Source organism: Eucyclogobius newberryi, unplaced genomic scaffold (genome assembly GCF_026437365.1).
Source record: "Eucyclogobius newberryi isolate DKJ021-1_F unplaced genomic scaffold, fEucNew1.0.hap1 SCAF_10, whole genome shotgun sequence".
Taxonomy (NCBI): Eukaryota; Metazoa; Chordata; class Actinopteri; order Gobiiformes; family Gobiidae; genus Eucyclogobius; species Eucyclogobius newberryi.
This window is the reverse complement of record NW_027315724.1, coordinates 3,651,113-3,676,112: the sequence shown is the minus strand read 5'-3', so window position 1 is coordinate 3,676,112 and position 25,000 is coordinate 3,651,113. Positions and strand designations below refer to the sequence as shown.

The 25,000-nt window shown below is 47.1% G+C and overlaps 2 protein-coding genes across 2 annotated transcripts in view; one reads left to right on the top strand and one right to left on the bottom strand.

Annotated features, from left to right (window-relative positions):
• The window catches only part of kcnk6 (potassium channel, subfamily K, member 6), a 20,836-nt gene extending 4,811 nt beyond the window's left edge, over positions 1-16,025 (top strand). The window contains exons 2-3 of the mRNA XM_072459886.1: positions 4,710-5,102; positions 15,685-16,025. Coding sequence (XP_072315987.1) covers positions 4,710-5,102; positions 15,685-15,914 — 623 coding nt within the window. The 3' untranslated portion in view covers positions 15,915-16,025. The remainder of the gene's footprint in view (positions 1-4,709; positions 5,103-15,684) is intronic.
• A 1,184-nt stretch (positions 16,026-17,209) lies between these two features.
• blvrb (biliverdin reductase B) overlaps positions 17,210-25,000 on the bottom strand; it is an 8,016-nt gene continuing 225 nt past the window's right edge. Inside the window, exons 2-5 of the mRNA XM_072459885.1 lie at positions 20,938-21,099; positions 20,548-20,637; positions 20,050-20,181; positions 17,210-19,672 (exon numbers count right to left, since the gene is read on the bottom strand). Coding sequence (XP_072315986.1) covers positions 19,515-19,672; positions 20,050-20,181; positions 20,548-20,637; positions 20,938-21,099 — 542 coding nt within the window. The 3' untranslated portion in view covers positions 17,210-19,514. The remainder of the gene's footprint in view (positions 19,673-20,049; positions 20,182-20,547; positions 20,638-20,937; positions 21,100-25,000) is intronic.

Below are 25,000 nucleotides of genomic sequence, written 5' to 3'. Positions count from 1 at the left end.
CTGTGTGGCTCTGTTGTGGCTCTGTGTGGCTCTGTGTGGCTCTGTTGTGGCTCTGTGTGGCTCTGTTGTGGCTCTGTTGTGGCTCTGTGTGGCTCTGTTGTGGCTCTGTGTGGCTCTGTTGTGGCTCTGTGTGGCTCTGTTGTGGCTCTGTTGTGGCTCTGTTGTGGCTCTGTGTGGCTCTGTTGTGGCTCTGTTGTGGCTCTGTTGTGGCTCTGTGTGGCTCTGTGTGGCTCTGTTGTGGCTCTGTTGTGGCTCTGTGTGGCTCTGTTTGGCTCTGTGTGGCTCTGTGTGGCTCTGTTGTGGCTCTGTTGTGGCTCAGTGTGGCTCAGTGTGGCTCTGTTGTGGCTCTGTGTGGCTCTGTTGTGGCTCTGTTGTGGCTCTGTGTGGCTCTGTGTGGCTCTGTTGTGGCTCTGTTGTGGCTCTGTTGTGGCTCTGTGTGGCTCTGTTTGGCTCTGTGTGGCTCTGTGTGGCTCTGTGTGGCTCTGTTGTGGCTCTGTGTGGCTCTGTTGTGGCTCTGTGTGGCTCTGTGTGGCTCTGTGTGGCTCTGTTGTGGCTCTGTGTGGCTCTGTTGTGGCTCTGTTGTGGCTCTGTGTGGCTCTGTGTGGCTCTGTTGTGGCTCTGTGTGGCTCTGTGTGGCTCTGTGTGGCTCTGTTGTGGCTCTGTTGTGGCTCTGTGTGGCTCTGTTTGGCTCTGTGTGGCTCTGTTGTGGCTCTGTGTGGCTCTGTTTGGCTCTGTGTGGCTCTGTGTGGCTCTGTGTGGCTCTGTTTGGCTCTGTGTGGCTCTGTGTGGCTCTGTTGTGGCTCTGTTGTGGCTCTGTGTGGCTCTGTTGTGGCTCTGTTGTGGCTCTGTTGTGGCTCTGTGTGGCTCTGTTGTGGCTCTGGGGCCTTGGACACAGTTGTCAGGCCGATGTTGCTGTCGTCTGGATCATGTGAGGAGCTTTCGACGCTCTAAGACTGAATTGATTGTATTCAGAGCCGTGTGAAGCAGAGTTGCTCCGTTGCCCTCAAACACTCGGCCTCTTTGAAGCTGTACTTTGTTTTTGGTAAAGTTGGTTTAGAGCTGTGGTTCCACAAATGGGGGACAGAGAGTGGACGATAGGCCACAGAATGTGAGGCTCCAGGTGAAATGAGGCAGGTTGACGTTTAAAGGTGCACTATGGTGTTTAAAGGTGCACTATGGTGTCACTATGGTGTTTAAAGGTGCACTATGGTGTTTAAAGGTGCACTATGGGAGTTTAATTGTTGAGGGCCCTTCATCTGATTGTTGAAGTTGTTGCCTTGTATGGAAGGTTGCACAGTGTCCTCTGGTAAACAAGAATCCATCTTTCATTGATCTAGTCAAAGGAGTTTTTTTGGCCCAAAAATACAGTTACATGTTACTTACTCCAAATTAATGAACAGGTGCTGATCATGAAATGAATACATTTAGCACAGCCACAAAGTGATTATGTTTTCTCATCCATACAACTCATTCCACCTATTACACCCGAGTAACACGCCCACAGCCTGACACGCCCACAGCCTGACACGCCCATGTAGTCTGACACGCCCACGTAGTCTGACACGCCCACGTAGTCTGACACGCCCACGTCGCCTGACACGCCCATGACGCCTGACACGCCCATGACGCCTGACACGCCCATGTCGCCTGACACGCCCATGTAGCCACGCCCACGTAGCCCTGGCTGATGACTACAATGAGAGGAGACTATAAAGACAGTGCTTATGGCACAAGTGCAGCTCCAACACCGAAGTTCATCATTTTACAGTGATCCCACTGAGGCTCCGCCCCCAGAGCTCTGGTGTAAAACATTTGCACAAAGTGACTTTGTACAAGGTTCAGAAGGTGAAGAGGCAGAAGTCGAGGGAGCAGATCATTGGTGAAAATTCTCCGCGACTGAGCGTGGTCAGTGTCCTGCCCAGTGTCCAGGACCAGAAGGACATGGGGACACTGCACAGAGGAGATGATTGTTTGTGATGTCTAAAAGGCCGACATTATAAAGATCGACATCTATTGTGAACTTTTGTATTCACTTTTAACCCATTAGCGTCTGGACATGGTGCCTGAAGTGAATCGGACCCGGGCCTTTTATTCTCTTTGAATTATAAGTTTATTCTCATTCATTTATGAGATCATTCTTGTTAATTAACGAGAAAAATTCATGTCTCTGGGGCCCCAGGGCGGGGCCTTCAGGGTGGGGCCTTCAGGGCGTGGCCTTCAGGACGGACCAAACTGTGTCTAAGGCCTCTATTGTCTGTCTGAACTCAAGTGGGGCAGATCCACTTTGTGTCGTTTATTTGCAGAACAAATTATGTGACTATAATCAGCTGTTTTTCGGGGCCACTTTATTCATGCTCCGAGCTAAACCTTGTCTTTGATGTCTTGACAAATGGCCTGGCGTATGGGGCACGCGGGGTAGTACGGGGCACGCGGGAAGGTACGGGGCACGCGGGAAGGTACGGGGCACGCGGGGCAGTGTGGGGCACGCGGGACGGTACGGGGCACGCGGGACGGTACGGGGCACGCGGGGCGGTATGGGGCACGCGGGACGGTACGGGGCACGCGGGGCAGTGTGGGGCACGCGGGACGGTACGGGGCACGCGGGAAGGTGCGGGGCGGTACGGGGCACGCGGGGCAGTGTGGGGCATGCTGGAAGGTACGGGGCACGCGGGAAGGTACGGGGCACGCGGGGCGGTACGGGGCACGCGGGGCAGTATGGGGCACGCGGGACGGTACGGGGCACGCGGGACGGTACGGGGCACGCGGGACGGTACGGGGCACGCGGGGCAGTGTGGGGCACGCGGGACGGTACGGGGCACGCGGGGCAGTGTGGGGCACGTGGGGTAGTACGGGGCATACTGCTAAAGTGTCTGCCATCTTTATTTTACCGTTTTGCCTAGAATGTTCCGCAGTATGGCATAAAACACCATCTCCATGGAGACAGGCAGGTGATGCCACTGGTCAGATCTGTGGAGAGGTATTTAATGCCCTACTGTGGAACATTCCAGGCAAAGTAATGAGTTTCTGTGGAGACATGGAGGTGGTGTACCCTCCACCAGGAAAAGGACACATAGTGCACCCTATATTTGTTTCTTTGAAAAATGTTTTGGCCTTTATTAGGCATCATACTCATGACCCTGGTATGTGTGCTGTCCACTCAGCCACAGAACATTTTGTTTTCCCTTGGACTGGCCCAAAATTAATATAGTCCACGAAATTGGAATAAAGAAGTCCTGATTTGTCTCCCAGAGGTCTGAGTGTTTCTGTTCACGTGAGTCGTCTTTTTAGGGCTTGTAATCATGAAACATCATAAAACGTGTGAGAAATACTTAGAATTGTGACTTTAAAACGAAGTAAAAACACACTCCTGGTATAATGTTCCTCCTGACTTCACTGATGAATGACAAAGAATTTACGTCATGGAGTTCTAATTTTTGTCCCCTCTCTGTGAAGTGAATGTGTGGTGGGGACAGGGACGCAGAGGGACGCAGAGAGACGCAGAGGGACGCAGAGGGACGCAGAGAGACGCAGAGAGACGCAGAGAGACGCAGAGGGACGCAGAGGGACGCAGAGAGACGCAGAGAGACGCAGAGGGACGCAGAGGGACGCAGAGGGACGCAGAGAGACGCAGAGAGACGCAGAGAGACGCAGAGAGACGCAGAGAGACGCAGAGAGACGCAGAGAGACGCAGAGAGACGCAGAGAGACGCAGAGAACAGGGCCTGTATCTCCATAAAAGCGCTGTGTTGGGGGCTCAGAGGTCCCGGTCTCATGTCTCATGTCCTTCATGTCTCATGTCCTTCATGTCTCATGGTCATGTCTCATGTCCTTCGTGTCTCATGTCCTTCGTGTCTCATGTCCTTCATGTCTCATGTTCTTTCATGTTCTTCATCTTCTTCATGTCTCCACATGTTCTTCATGTCTCATGGTCTTCATGTCTCGTGTCCTTCGTGTTCTTCGTGTCTCGTGTTCTTCGTGTCTCGTGTTCTTCGTGTCTCGTGTTCTTCGTGTCTCGTGTTCTTTGTGTCTCGTATTGTTCGTGTCTCGTGTTCTTTGTGTCTCGTGTTCTTCGTGTCTCGTGTTCTTTGTGTCTCGTGTTCTTCGTGTCTCGTGTTCTTCGTGTCTCGTGTTCTTTGTGTCTCGTATTCTTCGTGTCTCGTGTTCTTTGTGTCTCGTGTTCTTCGTGTCTCGTGTTCTTTGTGTCTCGTATTCTTCGTGTCTCGTGTTCTTTGTGTCTCGTGTTCTTCGTGTCTCGTGTTCTTTGTGTCTCGTGTTCTTCGTGTCTCGTGTTCTTTGTGTCTCGTGTCCTTCGTGTCTCGTGTTTTTCATGTCTCCACATGTTCTTCATGTCTCATGGTCTTCATGTCTCGTGTCCTTCGTGTTCTTCGTGTCTCGTGTTCTTCGTGTCTCGTGTCCTTCGTGTTCTTCGTGTCTCGTGTTCTTTGTGTCTCGTGTTCTTCGTGTCTCGTGTCCTTCGTGTTCTTCGTGTCTCGTGTTCTTTGTGTCTCGTGTTCTTCGTGTCTCGTGTTCTTTGTGTCTCGTGTTCTTCGTGTCTCGTGTTCTTTGTGTCTCGTGTCCTTCGTGTCTCGTGTTTTTCATGTCTCCACATGTTCTTCGTGTCTCATAATGAAATTCATATCTCCACTCCACATGTTCTTCATGTCTCGTGTCTCATGTTCTTTGTGTCTCATGTCCTTCATGTCTCCTCAGGGTACGGCCACAGCACGCCTCTGTCAGACCTGGGGAAGGGCTTCTCGGTCCTGTACGCTCTGCTGGGCGTGCCCTTCACCATGCTGGTGCTCACGGCCTGTGTGCAGAAGCTGCTCTTCCCTCTGGTGGTGGGGCCCGTGGGGCTTCTCCATTGCTGGGGTCTGGAGGCCCGAGCGGCTTGTGCCCTGCACCTGCTGCTGCTCCTCCTGCTGCTGGTCTTCTGCTTCTTCGTGGGCCCCGCGGCGCTCTTCAGCTGGCTCGAGGGCTCTTGGTCCTTCCTGGATGGAGTTTACTTCTGCTTCATCTCCCTCTGCACCATCGGACTAGGGGACTATGTCCCGGGACTTCAGCCGGGCCAGAAGAACAAGCCCCTGTACCAGGTGTTTGTGATGGGTGAGTCTGCTCGGGCTGAGAAATAGATTTTCAAAATCATATAAACCAGAGATCATGATCTTTAAAACTGTTTAATTCAATGTCATCATGTTTCTTAGATACAAAATAAATACTGTTTACAGCATTTGACACAAGGAGATCTTGTGGAATATATGAAATCACAGCCTACAAAATAAACTACTAACATAATATACATTATATATATATACATACAGACCGGGCATTTCCGAGGACACGCAAACACAACACCAACGCAGCGGCCAATCAGATGCCCGCTTTCATCGATATTACATCACGGAGACCGCTCGGCCAATGAGAAGCGAGAAGACATGCGAAGTGGGCGTGTCTGTCAAAACAAAACTTAAAGGTCCCATAACATGCAAAATCGACTTTTCAGAGCTTTTAACCTTCTTACATTGCTATTTGTGCTTCATATATGTCCAGAGTGTTTTTTAGATTGATTCCCGCTGTGTTTAGCTTTATTACAGACTATATCATCTCCTTTCCTCCAATCTCAAACTGACGGGGGGTGTTCACAGGACCGCGTCATAACCTCAGGCACGCGTCACCATCCCCCCTCTCCAAGTAGGGTTGATCTGAAGTTCTATCGTTTCTCACTCACTCGCACGGCAAGAGCTGCGCAGCGCGGAGCAGACAGCTGTGGGGGTTAGGGTTAACCCTAACCCTAACCCCCACACTACGTCACGGGTGGGCGGGGCACACACGCGCTCTGAGACTACGTCACGGGTGGGCGGGGCACACACGCGCTCTGAGACTACGTCACGGGTGGGCGGGGCACACACGCGCTCTGAGACTACGTCACGGGTGGGCGGGGCACACACGCGCTCTGAGACTACGTCACGGGTGGGCGGGGCACACACGCGCTCTGAGACTACGTCACGGGTGGGCGGGGCACACACGCGCTCTGAGACTACGTCACGGGTGGGCGGGGCACACACGCGCTCTGAGACTACGTCACGGGTTGGGCGGGGGTGCCACATGGCTCTTGGGGGGGGGTGAATATCAAACTAAGCCGTTTTCATTTCCGGGTTGGTGAGGGGGTCCAAGGTCTGGGTGATATTTCTTAACTATTATGTTAAGGGTGTTGCACAACACTTATTATTATCAATGATACACTTAGGATAGACTACGAAACGTGAACAAAAGCATGTTATGGCACCTGTAAGGGATGAAAATGCCCCGAATATGGACAAATTACTAGATAAATCTTGATTTTTTTTCAAGGAGGGGCACAGCGGGCCCCTTCCTATTTCAAACCGCGGGCCCGCCGGAAATTCAACTGCTTGCGGGCCCCGGGCCCCCCCGGGCCTGCTGCTCCAGCCAAACACTGAACTCCTCTCAGGGCAATTTAAAGGGCAGAAGTAGCTTTATTTGTAGCTTTTTGAACAATAAAAGCAGATACACAAAACAGAATCAAGCATAATATTAAGTAAGTCATGTAATAAAATAGAAAAAACTGATGGAAGTATAAATGATGTTGTCCAGAGCTGGCTGACCCCGGTCACTAGAGTCCTTCCTTTGGGACATTTTCAAAAAGAACGTAGTAGAAAATGGTGAGTTTGTGCTTGTTTATTCCAGATGATGTTCCAGTAAGTCAAACATCTCCTCTCTTTGACCGCTGCACGTAGAGAGTGACCGCTGCACGTAGAGAGTGACCGCTGCACGTAGAGAGTGACCGCTGCACATAGAGTGACCGCTGCACGTAGAGAGTGACCGCTGCACAGAGAGTGACCGCAGCACATAGAGTGACCGCAGCACATAGAGTGACCGCTGCACGTAGAGAGTGACCGCAGCACGTAGAGAGTGACCGCAGCATGTAGAGTGACCGCAGCACGTAGAGTGACCGCAGCACGTAGAGAGTGCCCGCTGCACGTAGAGAGTGACCGCTGCACGTAGAGAGTGACCGCAGCATGTAGAGAGTGACCGCAGCATGTAGAGAGTGACCGCAGCATGTAGAGAGTCCGCAGCACGTAGAGTGACCGCTGCACGTAGAGAGTGACCGCTGCACGTAGAGAGTGACCGCAGCACGTAGAGAGTGACCGCTGCACGTAGAGAGAGTGACCGCTGCACGTAGAGAGAGTGACCGCTGCACGTAGAGTGACCGCTGCACGTAGAGAGTGACCGCTGCACGTAGAGAGAGTGACCGCTGCACGTAGAGAGAGTGACCGCAGCATGTAGAGAGTGACCGCAGCATGTAGAGAGTGACCGCAGCATGTAGAGTGACCGCAGCATGTAGAGTGACCGCAGCACGTAGAGAGTGACCGCTGCACGTAGAGAGTGACCGCTGCACGTAGAGAGTGACCGCAGCACAGCACATAGAGTGACCGCAGCACTCTCTCTGTGGGGGTCAGATCTGTAGAACATTAGTTCCTTCTTCTCTGCAGATGTTTTCTCTGCTCGAGGTCAATGATCTGACCTTCTCAAACGCACTGACATCTTTTCCATGACCACAGGATTTGTCTTTCCACATGTTTTTTTCAGAAATGAGGAGATACTGTTCCGGGCCCTTCGTTTCAGGGGCTCTTCGTTTCAGGGGCCCTTCATTTCGGGGGCCCTTTGTTTCGGGGGCCCTTCGTTTCGGGGGCCCTTCGTTTCAGGGGCCCTTCATTTCAGGGCTGTCGTAGAAGTAATCGTGCAATCTGAAAATATGTTAAAGTAAGAGCAATAAAGAAACGAGGCGTCGTTCATGTCCAGATCGCTTTTTAAAATTGTCCTCAAACAATAATATAACCAAATGTATATGTTTCCATAAAGGCCTTGTTGACCCCGGGGCCCGTCCTCCTGAAGCACTCTGGGTGTAATAGTATAATATTATATACATATAATAGTGTAATATTATATACATATAATGGTATAATATTATATACATATAATGGTATAATATTATATACATATAATAGTCTGCAATGGTCAGTCAAAAGTCGTCCGAGGAAGGAACGGGCGCTGAACCAGTGACAGATGATTGACAGGTGTTCCTCTCCAGTCATCGAGGTTGCTACACTTCTCCTCCGCTGCACCGGCGTTTCCACGTCCGAACACCGGCTCCACCACGAGCCGCACGCACCACGAGCGAGCGGCACCGCTTCTCCTCCGCTGCACCGGCGTTTCCACGCCCGAACACCGGCTCCGCGCTCCCGCACCCGCCGCCCCGGAGGTCTGTACCTGGGCGAAGGTGTGGCCCCAGCCCGCCACAGGAGCAGACACGGAGAGCGGGGCACCGGCTCCACCCGGAGAAAAGCAGCCCCATACAACCAAGGTACAGCCCCGTTTCTCTGCTTTCCCGCTCCACAGACGGGGACTGGTCACAAAACTGGACTCAAATGCGTCTTGATTGGGCTAGAGCAACGCCGGCGTCTGGTATGTGGACTGCCGCTTCTGTCCCAACGTCTTTGTTTTGTTAGTCGTTTCCATTGTTTTGTTTTGTTCCCGCGTCTCTGTGTTGTCTTCTGTCTACATCCCTGTTCTTAACTTCATCGGACATTACTGCACCGTCCATCGCTCATCTCCTCCCTCACTCCTGGACTATCTACTGCCCTAGCCGCCAGCTAACAGCTGGCTTAACACCTGCGGAGGTCCGTCATGGTATCGCGGGGCCTCCCTGCCGTGCAGACAAGGTCTGGGGCAACCAACGCCACTCACTCCACCAGCTTCAACACCCGGTCCACTGCTGCTTTTTCACAACTCTCTGCCCACCAGCTTCTAGTTAACCAGCCTCTAGCCACCGCCAACATACTAACTGGATTACTCTCATCTGCTGCTACGTTCCATCTCCTCCTCGGACTATCACTCCCGCGCCTCCAGGCCACCGCTCCACCAACTTCTCGCCTACTCGCCTACACCGCTGCTGACCTTCACCTCCTCAACCATAACCACCGTCTCCCAGCTGCTGCTGCCTCTGCAGCTAGCTCAGCTGGGATCCTTCGCCGGCCCCGCTACATCCACCGGGGCTCTGGTCTCTCCCATAACCAACACTCCAACGACGGCTCACCTATCCCCTCACTCTGGACTAGTTTTCGCCCCCCCGTCACCCCCACCTGCCGCACTGCCAACCTCAGCAACCTCCGCCCCCCCACCCCTGCGCCCCCATCCATCTCCGCGCCCCCATCCATCTCCCTTGCACTGCTGAACTGCCGCTCCCTCTCCAACAAATCACCTGTTATATCTGAACTGCTACTGGACAATAACATTGATCTGCTCCTCCTCTGTGAAACATGGCAACAGCCCCTGGACTTCTATGCTCTCAACCAAGCCACTCCCTCCAACTACACTTACACTGCCAAACCCCGCCTCTCCGGGCGTGGGGGAGGTCTTGCTGTTATTCATAAAAAATCTACATCCATCACTGAACTGAACCTCAACCTTCCATCCATCTCATCATTTGAATACCTCGCCTTCTCCCTCCCCAACTCTATCACCGCTATCCTGATCTATCGTCCCCCAAAGCCCCACCCCTCTTTCCTCACTGAATTGTCTGAACTCCTCACCATCGCATCCTCTCTCTCTGCCCGCCTCCTACTCACTGGTGACTTCAACATCCACATTGACTGCCCCAACGCCCCACTGACATCCGACTTCCTCTCTCTCCTGGACTGCTTCCATCTCACCCAACACATTGACTTCCCCACCCATACCAAAGGCCACACTCTGGACTTAGTCTGTTCCTCTCTCCTACCCATATCTAAGCCCCACCCCCTCCCCTTCCCACTCTCTGATCATCTCTGCATCCTTTTCTCCGCCCCCCTACCCTCGCCCCACAACCCCAAAAAACGCACCATCACCTACCGCAATATCAAGTCAGTCAACCCCCTCACGCTCTCCCAGCTCATATCCTCTGCTTTCCCCCCTGACTCCCCCCCTCTTCCCCCGACGACTATGCTGTCATGCTCAACACCACCCTCTCCGACTCCCTTGACTCCCTAGCCCCCTGGAAAACCTCCTCCGTCTCATACATCAACCCCGCCCCCTGGTACACCCCTGAACTCCGCACCATGAAGCAGACTGGCCGCCAACTCGAACGACTCCTCAAAAGAACCCGCCTCACCGTCCATGCCGAAGCTTTCAAATTACACATCTCCTCCTACCGTGACGCTCTCCAAGCCGCCAAATCTGCCCACCTCTCCACCCTCATCAACAGCTCCCCCTGTTCTCCACCGTCAACAAGCTGCTCCAGCCACCGGACATTACTCCACCCTCCTCCCCCGACCCCTGCAACTCTTTCCTCCTTGCCTTCAATGACAACATTTCCAAAATCAACAGCTCCCTGACCGCCGTCTCCATCAACTCTATCTTTGACACTATAAACCATTCCATCCTCCTACAAAGGCTGCGCCAACTGGGTGTTGAGGGCTCTGCACTCGACTGGCTCACATCCTACCTCACCAACAGGCAAGAGTTCATTTCCCTCTCCGGTCACTCATCCACCCTCTCCCCAGTAACGCAGGGGTCCCCCAGGGCTCAGTCCTCGGCCCCCTCCTCTTCATCTGCTACCTCTTCCCCCTTGGTCACATCCTTCGCCAACTCAACCTGGACTTCCACTGCTACGCTGACCACACCCAGATCTACCTCACCACCAAACCCACCCACACCCTCCCCTCACCCACACCCTCCCCTCAGCCACATCCAAACCTGCATCTCTACAATAAAATCATGGCTCACTCTCAACTTCCTCAAACTGAACAGTGACGAAACAGAGCTCCTCCTCATTGGCACCAAATCCACTCTCAATAAAACTGGTCCCTTTTCACTCAGCATCGACACCTCGACCATCACCCCCTCTACCCTGGTACGCAATCTCGGTGTCATCATGGACCCCACCCTCTCCTTCACTCCCCATGTCAGCCACATCGTCAAGACCTCATACTTCCACCTCTGTCATAATCAGACACTGCCTCACGCTGCCTTCATCTCCTCCCGCCTCCACTACTGCACCTCCCTCCTCACTGGCATCTCCTCCCATTCCCTCCATAGACTCCAAATGGTCCAAAACTCCGCTGCCCGCCTCCTCACCCACACCCTCCTCCTCCTCACCCACACCCTCCTCCTCACCCACACCCGGTCCCGTGATCACATCACTCCCGTTCTCCGCTCTCTCCATTGGCTCCCCATCAAGCAGCGCATAAACTTTAAAATACTCCTCCTCACCTTCAAAGCTCTTCACCACCTTGCCCCCCCCTACCTGTCTGACCTCCTCATCCCCCACCGCCCCACCCGAGCTCTCCGATCCTCCTCCTCTCTCACCCTGACTGCACCAACATCCCGACTCAAAACTTTTGGCGACAGAGCATTCTCCCGAACAGCACCCCGACTCTGGAACTCCCTCCCCCAACCTGTCCCACTCTCCCTCACTCACAACATTCAAATCCCGCCTAAAAACATACCTCTTCACCCAAGCCTATGACCTCCCCTACCCCTAGCCTCCTCTACCCCATTGCCTACTCTTCTAAAATAATAATAATAATAACTTTTATTTATATAGCGCTTTTCAGTGACCCAAAGACGCTGAACATAATAAAAAAGGGGGGGGTATTTACAGACAGGGGGGACAACACGTACAGAACACATTAATATACAGATAAAATGAACAAGACAGAAGAAGTAGAGAGAAAAAGATGGGGATGTAACAGGGGGTACCCCCTGTTACATCCCCATCACCACAAGGACGGGACCATCACCTGCACCTGCAGGAGGACGGGACCATCACCTGCACCTGCAGGAAGACGGGACCATCACCTGCACCTGCAGGAAGACGGGACCATCACCTGCACCTGCAGGAAGACGGGACCATCACCTGCCTGCACCTGCAGGAAGACGGGACCATCACCTGCCTGCACCTGCAGGAGGACGGGACCATCACCTGCACCTGCAGGAGGACGGGACCATCACCTGCCTGCACCTGCAGGAGGACGGGACCATCACCTGCACCTGCAGGAGGACGGGACCATCACCTGGGACCATCACCTGCACCTGCAGGAGGACGGGACGTGGGGCAGTGGGCGTGGGGCAGTGGGCGTGGGGCAGTGGGCGGGGCATATGCAGGTGGCACTGAGGCTGGTAATTTCTCTTGGATGAGATGAAACTAGTGTTTGATTTTTTTTACTTTATTTGTCTTGTTGCCGTAACAAAAGCTGATATTATATAAAATATATGTTTACACTAATTCTGTTTATTGTGTATTTGATTTCAAGTAAAAATGTGGCTGTGTTTTTCAAATGGAATATTTACTTCACGTTAATGAACAGGCCACGTCTGGGAAAACTTGTATATGACCAAGATGAAACGATGCCTTTTGTGTGTGTTTGCTATGTCATTGCTATGGTAACGGTCCTCATTTTTCGTCACTTTGAAACCCATGGATACCGGACCAGAGTTTTGGAACCACAGAGATCAGAACATGATATTTTCTGCATCACCTCTGGGTGAGTCTCCAAACTTGCAAGTCTAGAATTGCCTTTGCAGCCAGTCATGGGACCTGTCCATGGGACCTGCCCATGTGACCTGCCCATGTGACCTGCCCATGTGACCTGCCCAGGCCTCGCAGCTCTTTGTGAGATTCAGCACAACAAGCACAGCTCCTCCTCTGAGCCAGGAGACGCTTGTCTCATAAAACTGTTTTTGCTTTGCATGGAATGTTCCAGAGTGCAGCATTAAACTCTATATTTTATTTGGGAGTGTCTACAGAGCCGCGGCGACGGCCAAAACTGCCATGTTATTTTGTGCCACGGCTCCTGAAACTGCTGCGCTATTTGACCGCGCCGGGTCAGGGTCAAGGTCAGGGTTAGGGTCAGGGTTAGGGTTAGGGTCAAGGTCAGGGTCAAGGTCAGGGTCAAGGTCAGGGTCAGGGTTAGGGTCAGGGTTAGGGTCAAGGTCAGGGTCAAGGTCAGGGTCAGGGTTAGGGTTAACCATTAGGCTATTTGACCGCGCCGCGGCTCTGCAGCCACATTTTTTTTTTTTAATCAATTCCAGGTGTTTGAAAATACTACTTTATACCATTTTTTTTGAACATTCCATGAAATACATGGTAACATTTATTTAGTGCTTTTTGACCTTCAAGGCACTTGAAGCCTCACACACCAGCAGTTGGGTGGAGTGGACGACACATATGCCGTGTGGAAAGGCCACAGAGTTGTGAGTTTGATTCCTGCTCTGATGATGCTACAATGTCCTGTCCTGTCCTGTCCTGTCCTGTAAAGCATACGGGGCAAAACATACCTTCAGAGTGACTTTAAAGAATGGCTTTAAAGTGTTGCATGCTTGTTTTCATGCTGGTTTTGTGAGTGCTCAGAGGTGCAGATCGCACTGTGGTGTGGACCTCTACTGTGGCCCCTAAAGATCTACAGTGGCCCCCATGGTGCATGTGCCTCTGGTCTCATAAAACCCTTCATCTGGCTTCTCCTTGTTTGACCTGCGTTGTTTCCATCAGGTTGTCTTAAAAACACATCTACAGTTGTGGTCATGTCCTCAACTTGTGGGACGGTGCAGTCATGTGGGACGGTGCAGTCATGTGGGACGGTGCAGTCATGTGGGACGGTGCAGTCATGTGGGACGGTGCAGTCATGTGGGACAGGTGCAATCATGTGGGACAGGTGCAATCATGTAATTCTTTTGGATAATCTCGATGACAATCTTCGGACAATGTTGGCATTTCCCTCGACATGTTTGGGCTCAAGAGTCATCATGTACTTCATGGTTTATACTGCATGTACTTCATGGTTTATACTGCATGTACTTCATGGTTTATACTGCATGTACTTCATGGTTTATACTGCATGTACTTCATGGTTTATACTGCATGTACTTCATGGTTTATACTGCATGTACTTCATGGTTTATACTGCATGTACTTCATGGTTTATACTGCATGTACTTCATGGTTTATACTGCATGTACTTCATGGTTTATACTGCATGTACTTCATGGTTTATACTGCATGTACTACATGGTTTATACTGCATGTACTACATGGTTTATACTGCATGTACTTCATGGTTTATACTGCATGTACTTCATGGTTTATACTGCATGTACTTCATGGTTTATACTGCATGTACTACATGGTTTATACTGCATGTACTACATGGTTTATACTGCATGTACTTCATGGTTTATACTGCATGTACTACATGGTTTATACTACATGTACTTCATGGTTTATACTGCATGTACTACATGGTTTATACTGCATGTACTACATGGTTTATACTGCATGTACTACATGGTTTATACTGCATGTACTACATGGTTTATACTACATGTACTACATGTTTGTACTACATGTACTACATGTTTGTACTACATGTACTACATGGTTTATACTGCATGTACTACATGGTTTATACTGCATGTACTACATGGTTTATACTGCATGTACTACATGGTTTATACTACATGTACTACATGTTTGTACTACATGTACTACATGTTTGTACTACATGTACTACATGTTTGTACTACATGTACTACATGTTTGTACTACATGTACTACATGTTTGTACTACATGTACTACATGTTTGTACTACATGTACTACATGGTTTATACTACATGTACTACATGGTTTGTACTACATGTACTACATGTTTGTACTACATGTACTACATGTTTGTACTACATGTACTACATGGTTTATACTGCATGTACTACATGGTTTATACTGCATGTACTACATGGTTTATACTACATGTACTACATGGTTTATACTGCATGTACTACATGGTTTGTACTGCATGTACTACATGGTTTATACTGCATGTACTACATGGTTTATACTGCATGTACTACATGGTTTATACTACATGTACTACATGGTTTGTACTGCATGTACTACATGGTTTGTACTGCATGTACTACATGGTTTGTACTGCATGTACTACATGGTTTATACTGCATGTACTACATGGTTTATACTGCATGTACTACATGGTTTATACTGCATGTACTACATGGTTTATACTACATGTACTTCATGGTTTATACTGCATGTACTACATGGTTTATACTGCATGTACTACATGGTTTATACTGCATGTACTACATGTTTGTACTGCATGTACTACATGGTTTATACTGCATGTACTACATGGTTTATACTGCATGTACTACATGGTTTATACTACATGTACTACATGGTTTATACTACATGTACTACATGGTTTATACTACATGTACTACATGTTTGTACTACATGTACTACATGGTTTATACTGCATGTACTACATGGTTTATACTACATGTACTACATGGTTTATACTACATGTACTACATGGTTTATACTACATGTACTACATGGTTTGTACTGCATGTACTACATGGTTTGTACTGCATGTACTACATGGTTTGTACTACATGTACTACATGTTTGTACTACATGTACTGCTTCGTTTACACTGAAACAAAGGAACTTAACTGCAGAGTGTTGCCTGGGAAACGAGCTCGTCCTGGTCATGTTCTGGCTCACACGCTGCATCTGGTGATTGACACAGAAGTTGCCAGATCTTTCTTCACACTGTGACAGGAGCTTTAGTAATGCTGAATGTCCTGCTCTAACTCGTGTGTCCCTCCTGCAGTTTACCTGTTCCTGGGCCTCATGATGATGTTCCTCCTGCTCCGGGCGGTCCACAAGATGGCGGACGTGCACGGCCTGACGGCGCTGCTGCAGCTGCCCCGCTGTGAGGAGAGCGGCCCGGACGACGAGCAGCGGCCCATCGTCAAGCAGCAGGCGCAGGAAGGGTCAGAGCCCAGGGACAAGTCTCCAAGCCCCTCCCACGCCTCCTACAACACCATCCTCAAGGGCTGACCGCCGCCCCCTGCTGGAATGACCACTCCCTCACAAAGGCTGGTCAGTTGGAGCCGGTGGACACAAATGGACAGAGCGTTTTCACACGCTGGAGGTCTCATCTCCACATTCTGCTTCATCACGTTTCTGTGGATGTTTCTTTGCTTTTTGGAATAAGTCTTCTGCTGGTACTTCACTGGTACTTCGATGGTACTTCACTGGTACTTCGATGGTACTTCACTGGTACTTCGATGGTACTTCACTGGTACTTCGTTGGTACTTCGATGGTACTTCGCTGGTACTTTAAATAATAAAACACTTTTCTTATGCCATGTGTTAAAGGGATACTTCAGTACTGTGTCGTTTGTCCACTCCACAGCAGGTCAGAGGTGGTAGAGCTGTTACTTCAAAGTAATATTACTCATTACTTACTCGATTACAAAGGAGGTCGAGGAAATGACAGTAACAGTCTTGAAGTTTATGTAATGGGAAGTACAAAACATGAAATAATGAAGAAATCTGGTATTTTCATTGGATATACACATCATTTAATATTGCCAATATAAAGATTTTGTAGAATTACTCACAGCGGGAAGAGTTACTTGAATAAAAATATTACTCCAGTAGGAGTAAAAGTATAGTGTCAATACTTGAATAAAAGTTACTTGAATAAAAATATTACTCCAGTAGGAGTAAAAGTATAGTGTCAATACTTGAATAAAAGTTACTTGAATAAAAATATTACTCCAGTAGGAGTAAAAGTATAGTGTCAATAAGTCCAAGAAGTAAAATTTATAGAAAGTTACTTGTAGGCTAAATCTTACTGAAAACATGGAGAACACTACAACTGAGGCAGCTCAGGATGGACACTGACATGTTGGTGCGCCCTCTGCTGGTGAGGGAGGACCTCTCACCCCATTCCCTGTAGAAGAGGGTTCCAGTCTTCACTTCTGTTTGACACTGTACAAATGAGTTTAAATTTATCTTTTAAAACTTATTTTGTAGAAATCTATTAATCTGCTTCAGTTCTCACCAAATATCTCAAATATAAATATAGAGGAATTTGTTTTGACCTTTTAAGTCTCGGATTATGAACAAGCTTTTGTTTTGGATGTTTTTTCTGGCTTTATATCATTCACAATATACATATAAAATATATTTCAGGCAGATAAGTATTTTATTCCACTATAAAACATCTTTTACAGTATTGTCCAATATCTGATATGATTTAACACTTGTCTACTCTACTCTTACTTTCACAAATATTTTCTCAGGGATGACTTAAAAGTACTATTAAGAATAATGAAACACAGACCTGCGATGTACAATCATTTATTCAGCACACAATCAAATATCGATAAAAATATACTGGATATGGCAATACAATATCATTCTGAACATATTTAATATTTTCTTATATTATTTCTTGTAAGAAACACTAAAAAAGCCATCGATATAAGAACAAGCCAAACGCCCTGAAAATGGACTTCTTTAAGACACAAAGCAGTTCAAGCTCAAAAGATAAAAATCACATTTTCTACTGCGGGAACAACACTAGTATGCCAGGGAACACTAGTGCGCCAGGGAACACTAGTGCGCCAGGGAACACTAGTGCGCCAGGGAACAACACTAGTGTGCCAGGGAACACTAGTGCGCCAGTGAACACTAGTGCGCCAGGGAACAACACTAGTGTGCCAGGGAACAACACTAGTGTGCCAGGGAACACTAGTGCGCCAGTGAACACTAGTGCGCCAGGGAACAACACTAGTGCGCCAGGGAACAACACTAGTGTGCCAGGGAACACTAGTGCGCCAGTGAACACTAGTGCGCCAGGGAACAACACTAGTGTGCCAGGGAACACTAGTGCGCCAGGGAACACTAGTGCGCCAGGGAACAACACTAGTGCGCCAGGGAAGAACACTAGTGCGCCAGGGAAGAACACTAGTGCGCCAGGGAACACTAGTGTGCCAGGGAACAACACTAGTGCGCCAGGGAACACTAGTGTGCCAGGGAACAACACTAGTGCGCCAGGGAACACTAGTGCGCCAGGGAACACTGGTGCGCCAGGGAACACTAGTGCGCCAGGGAACACTAGTGCGCCAGGGGACAACACTAGTGCGCCAGGGAACACTAGTGCGCCAGGGGACAATACTGTGCCAGGGAACACTAGTGCGCCAGGGAACAACACTACTGTGCCAGGGAACACTACTGTGCCAGGGAACACTAGTGCGCCTGGGAACAACACTACTGTGCCAGGGAACATTAGTGCCAGGGAACAACACTAGTGTGCCAGGGAACACTAGTGCGCCAGGGAACACTAGTGCCAGGGAACAACACTACTGTGCCAGGGAACACTAGTGCCAGGGAACACTAGTGCCAGGGAACACGAGTGCGCCAGGGAACAACACGAGTGCACCGGGGAACACTAGTGCGCCAGGGAACATTAGTGCCAGGGAACAACACTAGTGCACCAGGGAACACGAGTGCACCAGGAAACATGTCAGGGAACACTAGTGCGCCGGGGAACACGAGTGAGCCGGGGAACAACACTACTGTGCCAGGGAACACTAGTGTGCCAGGGAACACTAGTGCGCCAGGGAACAACACTAGTGTGCCAGGGAACACTAGTGCGCCAGGGAACAACACTACTGTGCCAGGGAACACTAGTGCGCCGGGGAACACTAGTGCGCCAGGGAACACGAGCGCGCCGGGGAACACTAGCGCGCCAGGGAACACTAGCGCGCCAGGGAACACTAGCGCGCCAGGGAACACGAGCGCGCCGGGGAACACTAGCGCGCCAGGGAACACTAGCGCGCCAGGGAACACGAGTGCACCAGGAAACATGTCAGGGAACACTAGTGCGCCGGGGAACACGAGTGAGCCGGGGAACAACACTACTGTGCCAGGGAACACTAGTGCGCCAGGGAACACGAGCGCGCCGGGGAACACTAGCGCGCCAGGGAACACTAGCGCGCCAGGGAACACGAGCGCGCCGGGGAACACTAGCGCGCCAGGGAACACTAGCGCGCCAGGGAACACGAGCGCGCCGGGGAACACTAGCGCGCCAGGGAACACTAGCGCGCCAGGGAACACGAGCGTGCCGGGGAACACTCGCGCGCCGGGGAACACGAGCGCGCCGGGGAACACGAGCGCGCCGGGGAACACTAGCGCGCCAGGGAACACGAGCGCGCCGGGGAACACTAGCGCGCCAGGGAACAACACTACTGTTCCAGGGAACACTAGTGCGCCGGGGAACACTAGTGCGCCAGGGAACACGAGCGCGCCGGGGAACACTAGCGCGCCAGGGAACACTAGCGCGCCAGGGAACACTAGCGCGCCAGGGAACACGAGCGCGCCGGGGAACACTAGCGCGCCGGGGAACACTAGCGCGCCGGGGAACACGAGCGTGCCGGGGAACACTCGCGCGCCGGGGAACACTCGCGCGCCGGGGAACACGAGCGCGCCGGGGAACACGAGCGCGCCGGGGAACAACACTAACTCTTGACATTTTAAAGTAATTGAAATCTGATAAAGGATGTTTCCCTTCTAATCCCACAGGAACACACAGGAGCGGAGCGACTTTAGCACACGGTCTTTGCCCTGGACAGACACACGGGGGCGTCACTTAGCGTAGTCGCCCCACACGCCCACAGTCTTCCCGTCCCATTCGGAGGTGGACAGGCACTGGACGAAGAAGAGTCCCAGGTCGTGTTTGGAGATGGCTCGTCCGCGGAGCATGTTCTCTGCGGCCTGGTGCGTCCCACTCAGGGGCAGGTCGCCTACAATCACACAAACAAGACGGATATGGTATTCACTTTCCAGAGCCCATTTATTCAGCACATAAACTAATATCTACGAGCATTTCTAGTCTTAAATGTTTGTGAGAAGAGACATTCAAAAGCCAAACATCAGAACAAGCCAAACATGAGAGGAATAAAGTAGAGCAAAAGAAGATATAATACCGTGTGCGCGCCCCGCCCGTGTGCGTGCCCGTGCCCCATGTGTACCCCATGTGTACCCCATGTGTACCCCATGTGTACCCCATGTGTGCCACATGTGTGCCCCGTGTGCGTGCCCCATGTGTACCCTGTGCGTGCCCCATGTGTACCCTGTGCGTGCCCCTTGTGGGCCCCTTGTGTGCTCCATGTGCACTGACCTCCGATGTGGGGGGGCATGACGGCCACATAGTCCAGGCCGGAGTTCTTCAGCAGAGAGAACATGCGCTCGTGGTCTTCTGTCACCGGCACCAGGCGAGGTGGCACTTTGGAACGCTCCCACAGGAGGAAGGCTGAAAGCACCCATGGGAGAGTCACACACGGCACCCATGTTAGAGACACACACAGCACCCATGTTAGAGACACACACAGCACCCATGTTAGAGACACACACAGCACCCATGTTAGAACCCATGTTAGAGACACACACAGCACCCATGGAAGAGACACACAGCACCCATGGGAGACACACACAGCACCCATGTTAGAGACACACAGCACCCATGTTAGAGACACACACAGCACCCATGTTAGAACCCATGTTAGAGACACACACAGCACCCATGGAAGAGACACACAGCACCCATGGGAGAGACACATAGCAACAGCACCCATGGGAGACACACACAGCACCCATGGGAGACACACAGCATGTTCACCTGACATGCAGGCCACCACTTTGCGGATGCCACGCTCCTTCATGACCTCTAGGATGTTGCGGGTGCCCTCTGACATCACAGTGGTGGGACCTGAGACACATCAGGATCAGTCAGCACACACTTCAGTGCCACGTCACCAGGGGGCGCCACCTCTAGTTTATATTCCACTGGAGCAGCAATGCATTACATAAAGAGAGGTCAAAACTGTTTCCCAAAGCGCTCTAAACTTAAGTGAACTTGTGTCTGTCTGTCTGTCTGTCTGTCTGTCTGTCTGTGTGCGTCTGTCTGTGTGCGTGTGCGTGTGCGTCTGTGTGTGTAGACCAGTTAGCTGTTAGACTCTGCAGGGGGCGGGTCTAAGTGCAGGGGGCGGGGCGAGGAGTGAGGCCTTACTCAGGTCGTTCCTGGTCCCTAGAATGATGATGACTGCGTCCTGACCCTCCAGCGTCTTCCTCACGTCTTCTCTGTTCAGCACGTCCCCCACCACCACGCGGGACGCCCTGTGGTCCGCAGGCAGCCGGGAGGGGTCCCGCACCAGCACCGTGGCACTGTACCCTGCACCACAGCCTACAGTCAGAACAGTGCAACAACCACAACAGCAAATATATTTTAGATGAAGATTAGCAGTATTTGTGTCAACCAGGAGCTGACGGACATGTGTCAATCATCTGCTCATCAAGAGGCGCGTGTTTGGCAGTTCCTCTGATCACCAGCAGGGCGCCCTCTTTACACTGGTGCATACGGGAGGAACAACATCTGATCCTGTCGGGACGTCCCACATGGGTGTGTGCTTGTTCAAAGTCTGCCCTAGTCTCAAAGTATTTATACTAACATACTAACTCATGCTAACTAGTATAAAAGTACACACTCTGCAGGGCAAACATTTAGCTTTCTTGAATTCAAGGATTTCAGTTTCCTGTTATATCATTTGAATGGGAAAAAAGCATGTAATATTTTGTCAGTACTAGTATAATATATCATCAGTATTAGTATAATATATCATCAGTATTAGTATAATATATCATCAGTATTAGTATAATATATCATCAGTATTAGTATAATATATCATCAGTATTAGTATAATATATCATCAGTACTAGTATACTAGTATAATATATCATCAGTATTAGTATAATATATCATCAGTACTAGTATAATATATCATCAGTATTAGTATAATATATCATCAGTATTAGTATAATATATCATCAGTATTAGTATAATATATCATCAGTACTAGTATACTAGTATAATATATCATCAGTATTAGTATAATATATCATCAGTACTAGTATAATATATCATCAGTACTAGTATAATATATCATCAGTACTAGTATACTAGTATAATATATCATCAGTACTAGTATAATATATCATCAGTACTAGTATAATATATCATCAGTACTAGTATAATATATCATCAGTATTAGTATAATATATCATCAGTACTAGTATAATATATCATCAGTACTAGTATAATATATCATCAGTACTAGTATAATATATCATCAGTATTAGTATAATATATCATCAGTACTAGTATAATATATCATCAGTATTAGTATAATATATCATCAGTACTAGTATACTAGTATAATATATCATCAGTATTAGTATAATATATCATCAGTACTAGTATAATATATCATCAGTATTAGTATAATATATCATCAGTACTAGTATACTAGTATAATATATCATCAGTATTAGTATAATATATCATCAGTACTAGTATAATATATCATCAGTACTAGTATAATATATCATCAGTATTAGTATAATATATCATCAGTACTAGTATAATATATCATCAGTACTAGTATAATATATCATCAGTATTAGTATAATATATCATCAGTACTAGTATAATATATCATCAGTACTAGTATAATATATCATCAGTATTAGTATAATATATCATCAGTACTAGTATAATATATCATCAGTATTAGTATAATATATCATCAGTACTAGTATACTAGTATAATATATCATCAGTATTAGTATAATATATCATCAGTACTAGTATAATATATCATCAGTACTAGTATAATATATCATCAGTATTAGTATAATATATCATCAGTACTAGTATAATATATCATCAGTACTAGTATACTAGTATAATATATCATCAGTACTAGTATAATATATCATCAGTACTAGTATAATATATCATCAGTACTAGTATAATATATCATCAGTATTAGTATAATATATCATCAGTACTAGTATACTAGTATAATATATCATCAGTATTAGTATAATATATCATCAGTACTAGTATAATATATCATCAGTATTAGTATAATATATCATCAGTACTAGTATACTAGTATAATATATCATCAGTACTAGTATAATATATCATCAGTACTAGTATAGTACTAGTATAATATATCATCAGTACTAGTATACTAGTATAATATATCATCAGTACTAGTATAATATATCATCAGTACTAGTATAATATATCATCAGTACTAGTATAATATATCATCAGTATTAGTATAATATATCATCAGTACTAGTATAATATATCATCAGTACTAGTATAATATATCATCAGTACTAGTATAATATATCATCAGTATTAGTATAATATATCATCAGTACTAGTATAATATATCATCAGTATTAGTATAATATATCATCAGTACTAGTATACTAGTATAATATATCATCAGTATTAGTATAATATATCATCAGTACTAGTATAATATATCATCAGTATTAGTATAATATATCATCAGTACTAGTATACTAGTATAATATATCATCAGTATTAGTATAATATATCATCAGTACTAGTATAATATATCATCAGTACTAGTATAATATATCATCAGTATTAGTATAATATATCATCAGTACTAGTATAATATATCATCAGTACTAGTATAATATATCATCAGTATTAGTATAATATATCATCAGTACTAGTATAATATATCATCAGTACTAGTATAATATATCATCAGTATTAGTATAATATATCATCAGTACTAGTATAATATATCATCAGTACTAGTATAATATATCATCAGTATTAGTATAATATATCATCAGTACTAGTATACTAGTATAATATATCATCAGTATTAGTATAATATATCATCAGTACTAGTATAATATATCATCAGTACTAGTATAATATATCATCAGTATTAGTATAATATATCATCAGTATTAGTATAATATATCATCAGTATTAGTATAATATATCATCAGTACTAGTATAATATATCATCAGTATTAGTATAATATATCATCAGTACTAGTATAATATATCATCAGTATTAGTATAATATATCATCAGTACTAGTATACTAGTATAATATATCATCAGTACTAGTATAATATATCATCAGTACTAGTATAATATATCATCAGTACTAGTATAATATATCATCAGTATTAGTATAATATATCTTCAGTACTAGTATAATATATCATCAGTACTAGTATAATATATCATCAGTATTAGTATAATATATCATCAGTACTAGTATAATATATCATCAGTATTAGTATAATATATCATCAGTACTAGTATAATATATCATCAGTACTAGTATAATATATCATCAGTATTAGTATAATATATCATCAGTACTAGTATAATATATCATCAGTATTAGTATAATATATCATCAGTACTAGTATACTAGTATAATATATCATCAGTATTAGTATAATATATCATCAGTACTAGTATAATATATCATCAGTACTAGTATAATATATCATCAGTATTAGTATAATATATCATCAGTACTAGTATAATATATCATCAGTACTAGTATACTAGTATAATATATCATCAGTACTAGTATAATATATCATCAGTACTAGTATAATATATCATCAGTATTAGTATAATATATCATCAGTACTAGTATAATATATCATCAGTATTAGTATAATATATCATCAGTACTAGTATAATATATCATCAGTATTAGTATAATATATCATCAGTACTAGTATAATATATCATCAGTATTAGTATAATATATCATAATACTGATGATGATCTGTGTGCGCCCCGCCCTCTGTGTGCACCCCAAGATAACAACAGATCGGGGGGAGAGGGGGGGTCAGAATACTTCTGAACTTTTGAACAAGCCGTGAATCCAAAATAATTCAAATAAATTTCGCCTTTAGCCTCCAAATGTCTAAGTCCGGCACTGGTCAGAGATCAGCGCTGAATCAATGACATTTTGCTTTAGGGTCAGTATTTTAGGCGACCCCCTTAAACGGGTTAGAATGGCCCCTGCTCTTTAGTCTGGGGCCTCAGATACTATGTTATTACTTCATACTATGTTAGTACTTCATACTATGTTAGTACTTAAAAGAGTTAATACTGAAATAGTCGCAGTTTGTATTTTTTGTCGCGTGACGAGTCCTTTCTGCCGTGACTCAGCAAAAAGCTCAGCGTGACTCAGCACTTT